Source organism: Chaetodon auriga, chromosome 4 (genome assembly GCF_051107435.1).
Source record: "Chaetodon auriga isolate fChaAug3 chromosome 4, fChaAug3.hap1, whole genome shotgun sequence".
In the NCBI taxonomy this organism is placed as follows: Eukaryota; Metazoa; Chordata; class Actinopteri; order Chaetodontiformes; family Chaetodontidae; genus Chaetodon; species Chaetodon auriga.
This window is the reverse complement of record NC_135077.1, coordinates 1459998-1472463: the sequence shown is the minus strand read 5'-3', so window position 1 is coordinate 1472463 and position 12466 is coordinate 1459998. Positions and strand designations below refer to the sequence as shown.

At 44.7% G+C, this 12466-nt stretch overlaps 1 protein-coding gene across 1 annotated transcript; it reads left to right on the top strand.

Moving 5' to 3' along the window:
• Window positions 1-109: 109 nt before the first annotated feature.
• mogs (mannosyl-oligosaccharide glucosidase) lies at window positions 110-8524 on the top strand. Its single transcript, XM_076727366.1, has 5 exons — window positions 110-191; window positions 2071-2434; window positions 3755-3978; window positions 4098-4291; window positions 5918-8524. Exons 2-5 carry the CDS (start codon window positions 2086-2088, stop codon window positions 7686-7688), a joined length of 2538 nt encoding a protein of 845 aa, XP_076583481.1. The 5' UTR covers window positions 110-191; window positions 2071-2085; the 3' UTR covers window positions 7689-8524.
• Window positions 8525-12466: the final 3942 nt, after the last annotated feature.

Below are 12466 nucleotides of genomic sequence, written 5' to 3'. Positions count from 1 at the left end.
ATGTTTTTCTTCATGCGCGCGTCGGTATACGATCTGCACTGATCGATGAGCAAGCGGCGGGGGGGGCTGGTGATGTCACGCACGTGCATTACGGAGCGGAGGACACGTCAGTGGAAACGTCGTAACCAGGAAGTAGCTAGTCAGCTAGCAACGGATAATGAGCAGCTGAGACTCTGATATTTGACAGGCCGGTAAGCATCTGTTGAATGAACATTAACCTAGAACTGTAACCCGGCTCCGTATTTCATGACGTGCTCGCTGATTAAAGCCGCGTTATGTCTCCACAGCCGCTCGGTGTCACTGAAAACTAGCGTTAGCATTGCGACGCTAACTAGCGAGTAGCGCGCAGCCGACATGCGACGCTGCCCGCGGTGTAACGTTAGACTCACCGGCTCAGTGTGTTCTGGGCAAAACAGGTTTCGGTGGTCGCTGCTTAAATTGATTGGAAGCAGTTTACATAGAAACTTCGTTTAATTTACAAAACCATCGCCATAATTTTCTACCGTCATGCAACACGCAGGGTTAACGTTAGCCAGGCTAGCAAAGACGCGCTGTAGCTGAATGGTGACGTGACTTCACGTCGGTGACAGGAGTCTGCAGACGTTGGGAGACTCGAAACGACTGTTTTCTCAGATGTTGTGATAATGAAGGCCAGATTCTGTGTTGTTTATAATGTGACATTAGTAGTAATAGTATTCTTAACTGCGTTGGTTATTGTAAACTACGCTCCTTTAACAGTTCATGTACTCAACTGCAGCCTGAACTACTGCTGTGTAATACAACAGCACCGCGATAAATCCTCCCTTCACGGCAGTAAATGTTCAGGTTTTGTGTATTCTGGAAGGTTTTTCTTATATTTTAACGGCCTCGTGTTTGTCAGTGATGCGGCACCCAAACTGCAGCCTCCAAAGTGACCATACAGCTGAAGCAACACCTCCCTAAAACCTCATTACTGTGACCTGAATGAAAGTGGAGGGCTGATGTTAGGCCTCATTAGTTTTAGCTTGGTGTACCTAATAAACTGAGCTGAGTGTTATTATAGATCACAGCAGAGACAGAAGGTGTAATACATGTTTGCCCAATGGTGTTTTTCTTAGATCTGTGCCTTTTTATTAGAAATGCACATCCTGCACAGCTGGGCCACCTGATCTTTCGTTGTTTAACTGTAAATTATTAAGAACTTTGTGTCTTTGTTTAGTTTTCATTTTTATCAGATGTCATTTTACAGAGAGGATTGAGAAGAAAAAGTTACAACCAGCCAGCGTTAAAGAAAGCCAAGTCAATTTAATTTGTGTATATACATTATTTATTTACGTTGGTCAAAAGCAGAAAATGCAAATTTCCCTCAAAGTGTTTCACAATCTGTCCAGTTTACAACGCCCACTGCCCTCATACCCTTTATTCAGATGGAGAGCTTTTCGTTATCCAAGTAGGAGAAACATCAAATATAACATACAACCAATTGCCAGTTTATTAGGCACACCCAGCTAAACGAATGCAGCTGAATACAAACAGTCCTGCAGTGAATCTGAAGGCTGTAGTTCAGTAATATTTCAGTGTTTCTGATATCTGCTCTGCCTGATAGTTCAGACTAAATATGAGCCTTCAGAATGACCATAAAGGTGAATCAACACTTGTCTAAACAGTGTCAACAAAAGCTGAATGTACATTTCAACTGGGTAGTTTTACAATCAGTAATCACATGACAAATATTACGTTTAATGCAAACAGTCATTAAAATATCAGCTGATCAAACTTCAGACTTTCTGTGGGAAACTGAGCTGTTTGCAGTTGATTGGGTTCAGAGGGTGAGATGTATCTGAGCTGAACTGAGCCAGGGTTTCTGTGCACATATGGGATATCTAAGGTTAATAATCATTGGGTCCTGTCCTGTACCTACAAGAAATAAATGCTGTGATATTTTACACTGTGAGATTCACAGATCAGGTGCAGATTCATGAAAGTGCTGTTTGAAACAGACCTTCAGTTACCTTCCAGTTTCCTTGACACTGCTACACAGATTTAGACTATTAAATAAAAATATCTTCCTCCCTCTTCTTCTTTTTCCAGCTTCAGAAGGGCAGGATGGGCAGGCAGAGGAAGAGGGTGGTGACCGGTGAAGCTGCTCCCCCTCCAAGGAAAGATGAGAAGCCCGCCGCGTTTCACCGCAAAGAGAAGAAAAAGAAAGTGGACATCGGCAAAGTCTTCATCAACATCTCCATTGGCCTCTGCATCTTCAGCCTGATCTGGTTCTTCTATGCCCTCTACATGCGCTCCAGTCTTGCCAAACGGGTGGTGACCCTCCACCCGTCACCTCCTGTCCTGGATGCCAACAGCAGCAGTGCCAAGGTTTCCCCGGAGAGGTTCTGGGGCTCGTACAGGCCTCAGGTCTACTTTGGGATGAAGACCAGGAGTCCCAATTCGATTGTGACGGGTAGGCTGACACCTTCAGAGTCGAGCTGAACTACATTTGTGGTGGAATAGTTAAAGAGGAAATCCAAAGAAGCATACCTTTTTCATGAAATACTGTACAGAACCTCAAGATGAGTGACGATGTCATGTGGAGACACAGGCGGTGAATAATGGACGGAGACCCTCCTCCTGGGTCACCGTCAGTCCTCACGCTGTGTGATACAGACTGAGTCAAATATCACTGTGTACTGTATATGACAGACTACTTTGATATACGGCTCATAATGTGATCAAGCGTCCGTATTTTGGATCTGGAGGCTTTGTTGAAGCAGGTTAAGGAGCCTTGTTCACTCAGATTAACACTAATGAGTTGAACAGATTAAAACCATGAAAAGAGGCGTTTGTTTCATAGCTCGGTGCACAGAGCTTTATCTCAAACTCTGGCAAAGATCCCAAAGTTTCTAAAGATATGTATGTCTATAAAATGAAGCTGAATAAATTTAGAACATTTTAATTTTATGGCATGGTGCAGCCATAAAAACATAAAAACATGGAGTCTTGCTTTGAATATTTCACTGGGTGTAAACATCATATAGCTTCAGTGAACTGGAATAAACTGATAGACACATACAGTTCTGTCAGACACTTTGGAATAAGATGATTTTTCCAGCTCAGATACTACTGGAGTGTACAAAGATACACAGTTTTCAGCTTTTTTGATGCTGTCTTTACTGTCAAAGTCACAGTAATATCATGTAAAATGGTAATTGGACTTCATTTCTGTAGCACTTCTCTAGTCTTACCAACCACTCAAAGCGTTTTACAACACAAGTCAGCATTTACCCATTCACACACACACATTCACACGCTGGTGGCGGCGGCTGCCATGCACTGGGATATCACAGTCCAAATTCTGTTTTAGGGTGGATTTTCCTTTTGATATTTAATCGTTTGCTTTTACAAAATGTTTGCTTTGTTGCCTTAATCAAATCCTCGGTGTTGAATTGCGCTGGATCGGGGACAGGGTGGGAACCAAGCCTAGACACTTGTCAAATTCAAGCAAATTTTGGCCACAGTTTGTAGGACTGTTTACCCTCTCATCCAATTTGGATGACCAATATTGTTAATTAGTTGACAGCACAAAGTGCACTACATTTTCAAATACTGAGTAACGACAGATAATTAAGCACTGCTTTTCTCAAAGCCCAGTTGGCGGCTAACACGCTGCATGTAGCCAGTGAGTTTGGGACTTACCTTTTCTGTGAAACTGTTGACTAATTATTTTCCAAATGATGTATTCGTGCACCCAAATGCATTTACCTTGACTGTTATACCTCCCCAGGCATGATGTGGATGCGTCAGTTTTCTGACATGGATGTAAACCTGAGGCACACTTGTGAGCAAGGGGATCGTTTGCAAAGCTATGGCTGGCTGATGCATGATGGGATCACCTTTGGCGTCCAGGAAATCCGAGACAACGATTTCACACTAACCACAGAGTTTGTCAAGCGGATGGGAGGGGATCACGGAGGAGACTGGACCTGGAGGATCACTGCCAAACAGCATGTGAGTCCGGACCGTTTATTCAGCCTAACGAGCAGATCTTCCATCTCCCATTTATTTGAAATATATCAAGCAGTTGCAGTTATTGCCCATGTTTAATGATTTCTGTTTTTACCCACCAGAGCTCTGCTCCTCAAGCGCCAGTCATCTCCCTGATGTTCTACGCAGCAGCAGACACACAGGGATCACTGGAGGCTCACGTTGAGGAGAGAAACCGCCTCGCATCCATCACTGGTTTCTCAGAGGAGCTTGGAAACTTTAAAATCTCCTTCAGAAAGCCAGTAACTGGCGAATTATCCAGTTCCAAATATGCCAGGTAAGTGCACGAACACAGTAGTGACGGTAAAGTGGCAGCAGTTTCAAAAGAGAGAGATCATGGACGAGGAATCTGGAGGGAACTGTAGAGTGACTGCCAGGGCCCAGTTTTATCAGGTTTGAAGATACTATGCAGCACAGAAAGGTGCCAATTAAGAAATGCCTGCAACAATTGACCCAAAGTCTTTGGTTAACAGAATGTTCTTTTTTAATGAGCACAATATAGTGATGGTCTCCAGTGCTGGTCCAGATAGTCCAGTTATCAGTCAGTGAGGGTAGCAAAAACCATGTGTTGGTAAACCGCCGTAGAAAGGTGATCGTGACCATTTAAACTGCAAATGAGCAAAGCATCCGTGTACAGTGGCGGCATGTGGCGATTTAAAGCTGCAGTGTGGGAATTTACATCTAAATGAACGTCCGCTGCATTCAAGCGCTGGAGCCAAATGAGCTCACACAATGCTGATTAAAACTATCGCCGCCAGGTGAATCCTTGTATTGTGCAGGATAGCAGTGTTTAAGTAGACTACAGCAACCCGGAGGATGGCGAAGCCTCAAAAGCACGTCAAGTGTTTTTGTAATTACTCTCACTGCCAGAAGGGGGAGACATGTTCCACAAATCACCAAATCTTTTCTACGAGAAAAGCTCTGTTTGAATGACCCCGAGGTTTCAAGTCTGTTGTCTTGACTGGATGAGACTCAGTAGTAATGTCATGTCGTGCTGTACTTACATTATTACAGGGCTACAAAGAAAATCCAGCCACTAGATGGCATCAAAAGCAGACTTTTCAGTGTGTTTCATCAGTCCAAAAACACATTGAATGAATTAGGTTTCCTTAAGTCTGAAAGTTGTGGTCTACACTGATGTGCTGTACGTGCTCTATGTATTGTTTGAAAAGCCAAAGAAAAGCAGACTCTTTCCATAAGGGCTCTTTTCTCAAACGGCACAGCTGTCGTTTCATCAGCGAAGGTGTTTATCCGCCTTCAGACAGACCTGTCGCTGCAGTATTTTTTTGTGTTGAGTGGATCAGGACTCTCTGCTAGCAACACTAACAGGGAGCACCAGTATTTCACACTTTGATGTGGGCCAGAGAAGACCAGCATAGCAAAATAGAAAGGTACAGTATGCACTGATAGAAATGATTGTTTGATTTATTATGATTTACTGAAGGAAGATGGATGATGAAGAATTAGTGGGAGCTTGAAGTTTGATTTTACTCTTAAACTCTGAGTCACCAGTGTAATATGCACAGCACAATATGAGACTGCAAAAGCTTACACCAGCTTTCAGGCTATGACACAGCGTGCTAAGGCTTTACAAACATAGCTAGTGCAGATGAGATCACTTATGTGTCATGGGGCCGCTGTGGCTCAGGAGGTAGAGCGGTCGTCCACCTATCGGGGGTCCGTGGTTCGATACCTGGCCTTGGCAGTCCACATGCCGAAGTACCCTTGGGCAAGATACTGAACCCCAAAACTGCCCCGATGCTGCGCCATTGGTGTGTGAATTCATATGTGCGTCGCTTTGGATAAAAGCGTCTGCAAATGACTAATTGTAATTGTAATTGTATCAGGGAACGACTGAACTACTTTCAAGGTTTGCGTTAACAATAGATCCTTGTCTTTCCAGTTACAACTATCTTCAGACTGTCTCTCCTGGCTTGGAGAAGCTGACTGACATTGTGAAGCACAGTCTGAACCGCAGGTTTGTCTACAGTCCGCCCTCCGCTGAGAAGAGGCATTACATAGCTGTAGACACCTACAAGCCCCCCCCACACCAAAACCAACAGAAAAACTCTGACACGAGGAAGGAGAGCGACTTTGTGGTTTACCAGGTGACCGTCCAGACACCGTTCCAGATCGAAGTTCTGTTTGAGTCCGGGAGCTTCCACAACCGTCCCAACCAGCTTGTGGGCTCCATCATGACTCAGGAGCTGGAGAAGAGGAAAGCTGAGTTCAACGCAAAGTTCGAGAAGACTTTTGGACTTGAGAGCAAAAGTTTTAGCCAGGCACATATTAAGTTTGGGAAGGCGGCACTCAGCAACATGTTGGGTGGAATGGGCTACTTCTATGGCCAGTCGGTGGTACAGTCGGTCTACAACGAATACCCGCTCCTGTACCCTGAAGGCGCTTTATTCACTGCTGTACCATCACGCTCTTTCTTTCCCAGAGGGTTCCTTTGGGATGAGGGCTTTCACCAGCTGCTGCTGAGTAAATGGGATCCCCAGGTGACAAGGGAGGCTATTGCTCACTGGATAGACCTGATCAATATCGAGGGCTGGATCCCCCGTGAGCAGATCCTGGGAGACGAGGCTCGCAGTAAAGTCCCAGCTGAGTTTGTAGTGCAGCGTAACGAGAATGCCAACCCACCCACTCTCTTCTTAGCTCTTCAGGAACTTATTGAACAACTCTCTTCAAATTCAGAGAAGGTAGAATCTCAACCAACCTTGCCTTTCCTCCGACGGCTCTTCCCCAGACTGAAAACCTGGTTTGAATGGTACAACACCACACAGACGGGGCCCCTACCAAACTCGTACCGCTGGCGCGGACGCGACAAGGACACTAATCTTTTCCTTAATCCCAAAACCTTGACTTCTGGGCTGGACGACTATCCTCGGGCCTCACATCCATCAGCAGATGAGCGCCACGTGGACTTGCACTGCTGGATGGTCTTATCCTCAGGCATCATGGCAAGTATAGCCCAGCTCCTGGGCGAGCCTCACCAGGACTATGAACACTCCCACCGAGTCCTCAGTGATAACAACCTGCTGAATGAGCTCCACTGGTCAGAACAACACCGTGCTTTCAGTGACTTTGGCAACCACACCCAGGCCGTGTCCTTGCAGCAGGAGAAGGTGTACGTGCCCCCCGGACAGCCCCGCCATCAGTTCCCTGTGGCACGCCTTGTGCGCTCAGTCCGCCGGGCCCCCAAGCAGCAGTATGTCAATGCTTTGGGTTATGTCAGCTTGTTCCCTTTCTTACTGCACATTCTTACGCCGGACTCTCCCAAACTAGAACATATCTTCCGTGACATGAGAGACTCCAGTAAGCTGTGGACGCCCTACGGCCTGCGTTCGCTGTCCAAGGCCGATCCACTGTACATGAAGCGAAACACAGAACACGATGCCCCATATTGGAGGGGACCCATATGGATTAACATCAACTACTTGGCAGTCAGAGCCCTGCACCACTATAGCAACACAGACGGGCCATACAGAGAGCAGGCAGCTACTCTTTATGAGGAACTCAGGACTAACATTATCAATAATGTTTATAGACAGTATGTTGAAACAGGGTATATCTGGGAACAGTACAGTGACAGCACTGGCAGGGGCCAAGGAAGCCACCCCTTCACTGGCTGGTCAGCCCTTACAGTATTAATGATGGCTGAACAGTACTGATGGAGTAGATTTCATCTCATGTTCTCTAAGATTTTGGCCTTCATTCATCAAGATGCAGCAGAAACAACAACGTGATCAGATGCTGAGATACAGTAATATGTCCTGTCTGGTTGATGAAACTCTACCAGCCATTGAAAACCTGCAATTGCAAGATCCACCTGAAAAAATAGGCATATATGATCAGTTTCACATCCAACCTTTGAGTGAAATAACAGGTTTCACACAGGCACCTCTAAAGGGTCATTTCATACAAGTGGAAGTGCAGCCATCCTGTCTTTGCTGTATGTGGAGCTAAGCTCGGTCAAGTGCTTCAGGTACATACTTAAGCTGCAAACCCTCAACTTCAGACACACACGACTTCATCGCTGCCAACTGCAGTGTTTTAACATGGAAAGTCAAGATGGATGATTACAGTATTTTTCTTTAAGATGCAGGAGACTGTTGGTCCCTAACCCTCTCTGAGCAGGTACATGCTCACACTGTACGTGATGTTGTTTATGAACAACCCTTATCGCATTTCTAAGTGTCTGTCTGGGAAAATAAGTGCATAAATGAACAAGCTGTGCATTCACTTGACAAGTGAGGGCCATTATTCTTTATTGTGCCATTTCTCTTAAATCATATGTCCCCAGTTCTCTGTTGAAAATGATTAGTCAGTTTGATATTTTATTGTTTGATCACATAGAAACAAGAATCTATTTGGTCTTGTTCAACATTTCTGAAATTGCTGCTTCTAAAAGCAGCCATATTTTGTACGCATGGCCTTTGACTGGCAGGAATACAACATCCACAGACTGGTTTTGTTTTCTTAAGAACAAATAAACGGTTGAAATATTTGTTTTTGTCATACTGTACTTTTTTTTTTGGTGATGTTTGTATGTTACCTTCATTGATTTAAACAAATTATTTCTTAAATCTAAGGCGAAAGCTACAGTCTCTGATCGCTATTCAGCAGACGAAATGTCCTCCTCTCAGTCCACACGGGATGTTTGAGTTCGACTGTAATTGGTGATTATTTTATCGCTGCTCGTCAGTTGCTCAAAGAATCAGCGGCGTCTCTCACAAATAAGCTCTAATTTGCAACAGCTGCCAACGCGTGTGCATGAATCCACGAGTTAATGCATTCACATACACACACAGCCTCACCAGCACTTGTCCGTGGAACAGCGAGGTCACGACTTTGTGAGCCGGTGAAAGAAGGATTTCTTTGGAGCTGCTGAATCCAGTGATGCCTCCTGCGAGTCTGTATAACACGAAGGGGTGAGGCTGACACTGAACTGATGAACGATGCCTCCCACGACAACCGTTCATGAGTTAAGACAGGACATGTCAGACTGGCACATGCCTGCATGTCTGTGTGTGTCTTTCTTTAAAGTTTGGTCATGTCACATAATCCGTTTAGAAGCTCTGCACCTTTTTGTGATTGGCCACTCCCACCACCACACCCCCTTTTTGCCACCTGGCATGAAGGTTAATCAGCTGCCTGTGAATCCATGTGGAAACACTGACATGAACACACACACATGGCGAGCTGCAGAGCTGCTGGTCACAGCTCCGAAAACTCCATAATCTCTCTTTGTAATGTAATATTTAAGGAGCTTTAGCCGGTGCAGTGGAGAGCCAGCGTGTTTTAACCTCACAGTCAGTGTACGGCCTTCAAAGGACGCATTTGCAATATTACCAAGTGGCCAGATTGATACCTGCCTCCACTTACTGACATAAACTGCCATTCTGCATGCAAAGATTTTCAATTACAATATATATATATACATTTAAACTCTTGTCATGTTAAGTACAAATGTCAGCAAACCTCTGTCAGTCAAAGCACACTGTGCCTTCAACATACTGTGACCTTAAGTACAGCAGCCCTGTCCTCTGTCTTTTGTCAGATGGCACATTTGAAGGCCTCTAGCTGACGTCAATCTGCTTTTTTTGCATGGTTTCCATGGAGCGCAGTTGCTGTGAGGGCTAGGTGCTTAATTAGCTAAAATCAAACAGCATGGAGATTATATACAGTAGATGGCAAACTCCTTTCACTCCGTGCATCCATGCTGGCATGCATTCACACATCATTTACTGTGGCAGTGTTCTTATTAGTACTTTGACATCAAATATAAAACGTGCACACTGAGAGCACTGATACAGCCTCTCAGTCTGTGTGCATGACCGCTGGGTTCCAACCTGCAGACTTTCATGAATCCTTTGAATGGGCTCGATGTGCAGTTGTATAGCTGAAGGCTTAGCATGGTGCATTAAGGTTGCATGGCTAAAAATAGCGCCTCTATCAGTTAGCAGAACAGCAGATAGGCTGTGAAGCCACAGATTGGTAGTTTCACCACATTTATTAGAAGCTACAGCGTGTCCCTCTGTTTTTCTGCTCATGAAAGCAGTAGAGGCTGTAAATTAACAGCAACACCAATAAACACTGTAAGCTAGTGCCCGTGTGCATCTTCAAAAAGAAGATTCAGATCAATCTTTCCTCATTTTTTCAACATTGTGAAACATTCAGCTGACTGAATGCTATGTTGTACATTAGGGCATGGTGCATCAATGTGCAGTGATTGCCTTCAGGCTGTTTCGTGGGTGACACAAGCTCGTCATTTGACCCTTTGACCTGCTAACGCAAAACATGGTATCAGGGGATTTGGACACAGATGAGCCATATCCTCTACCTTTCGCTGCTTCTCTCAGAGGAAATGGATTCCACATCCCCTCAATGCAACTACAGTTGAAAATGCATTTATTTCTTTGAAGAGTGCGGACAATCTGAGTGACTAAAGCACTCACTGCGCAATCCATCCCCCTCACCCAAGACCCTTTTTTCACAGCGAGATGGGATAATAGCCAAACAGCATCAGAGCTAACTAATGTGACTGCATAATAAACAGATGAGTCAGGGAGTATTCATTTGCATATCATCCCAACCTTATCAGAGCTTCTATATAGTGAATATTTTGTGATTGCCTACTACCCATGAATCGGCGAGTGTGAGTGCAGTGTCCCAACGTCTGCTGCCCAGTGTTGAAAAAGAATATGTTTTATGATGGAAATCATTGTACATGTGCAGAGTAATTAAAAAGAGACGGGGAGAAAAAGTTGTCTGGTAGTTGCTGGAAATACCCCCCTTGTAGCTCTGACTCCTGTATTGAATGTAATTACTGGGAACTCATGCTAGAGGGAGCTAATTAATAAGGCATTTGTGAGTGGAAAAGAGGCTTTTTGAATACAGCTTAGCTATCATTTTACTTACAATGGAGAGCTACTTAGAATTAAAGCAGTATAAGTGGATAATTATGCTAATGGCTCAATTTGGATTTAAGATATGGTGGCAGGCTGTATTTCTAGATGATCACTGCTCCTGCATTACAGTGGCTGTCACACAGGTTTTCAGTGCGTATGTGGGCTTCTATGTTCATAACATCTCACTGGAGATGTCAGATGTTTTGTCCTGAGGCCACATGATAATATCTACGTGCCTGTGTGTGTGTGTGTGTACTCTGACACAACTTTCTGTGCCCATCATACAAATAAACACAGCTTTTGGGCGATCTGGCGCTGAACTTGTGCTCCTCGTGACGTATGCACTCCTTGTCTGTCTTGTGTGATTCTCGGGCCTCCTGGCTATCAACCGTTTAATGTGTCAATTTTCATTAGCTCACTGCATGTTCATGTTGTTCGTGGAAGTCCGGCGTTGACATCACTGCCCTCCCAGGACAGCGGATCAGTGTTTGTTCTCCCTCGCATCAAAACAGCAAGCCTTCCGCCCTCTATTTAATTCAGTTGCCATCAGCATCATCATCCACACTGGCCTAATTGCTGTTTATACTTCACGTCTTTCTGTAAAATACCCTCCAGGATCCAGCATCTCCAGCTCTCTGCACCCTGCCTTTGCCCCCCATACGCTTGCTGTAGAGCGCCAAACTTGCCTCAGCAAACATAGGTCTATGTATGTTATGTAAGGCCCACTATAAATAGGTTCACCCGGGATCTTTTGTCTTTACCTGATTCGCTCTTAGCCCAACAGTTTTTATTTCTGGAGAGAGCTGTGGAAGCTAGTGCAATGTAGAGCTGGCCGTTTCCATAGTTACTTTTGTTAGCTGCAAGCTCTTAACATTCTTCATCTGTTTCCTCACATGTCTGCTGTTAGCTATTTGTTTGAATCTGTTTGCATCGCACGTCGCCTTAATGACTGTACGTGCATCGATGAGGCACTGATGGAAACAATGCTTTCTGATTATTAACATTCATATCTTTTCATACGTGCTGTGGTGGCAATGGATTGGGGGAAAGAGCAGCAAATAGAAATCAGTGTGGGTGCAGATGAGTCAGAGACTAGAATATGTAGACGTATTAACTTCTGTTGGTCAAAACTACATGCAATTAGTCCCATGTTGCATGATATTGATTTAGTGTGGTGGATGTTAGTGAGCTTCAGTCGAAGGGGATTATTGTTCTATCCGGTAGAGCAAATAACCTCAATACTTGTGCTTTATCTACTACGACCTACCATCAGTTATCTGGGGGTGAAGGCATTCTTCAGCTGGAATCTTAGCATTTTTTAATCAGCTGTGGAGACGTTGTAACGGAGAGAGAGCAGGAAAAATCCTCTCCTCTCTTGCATGTATTTCTCTTGAAAATGTCCGAGCAGTTAGGTAACAGCAGGTACAGTAGCTGGATCAGACCCAAGAGTTGGACTGTCAGAGTGCTGCAAGCATGAATCCAGCACAGAAGAGGGCAAGGTGGGAGCCATGCGAGTGCAATATGTGTGGAGGAGTCTG

What these genes read in the sequence shown, in the direction of transcription:
- mogs (XM_076727366.1), top strand. Translation starts at nt 2,086, where the DNA reads ATGGGCAGGCAGAGGAAGAGGGTGGTGACCGGTGAAGCTGCTCCCCCT. An exon ending in GGATCACTGCCAAACAGCAT is followed by an intron (nt 3,979 to 4,097) that starts GTGAGTCCGGAC and finishes TTTACCCACCAG; the next exon opens with AGCTCTGCTCCTCAAGCGCC. An exon ending in TCCAGTTCCAAATATGCCAG is followed by an intron (nt 4,292 to 5,917) that starts GTAAGTGCACGA and finishes TTGTCTTTCCAG; the next exon opens with TTACAACTATCTTCAGACTG.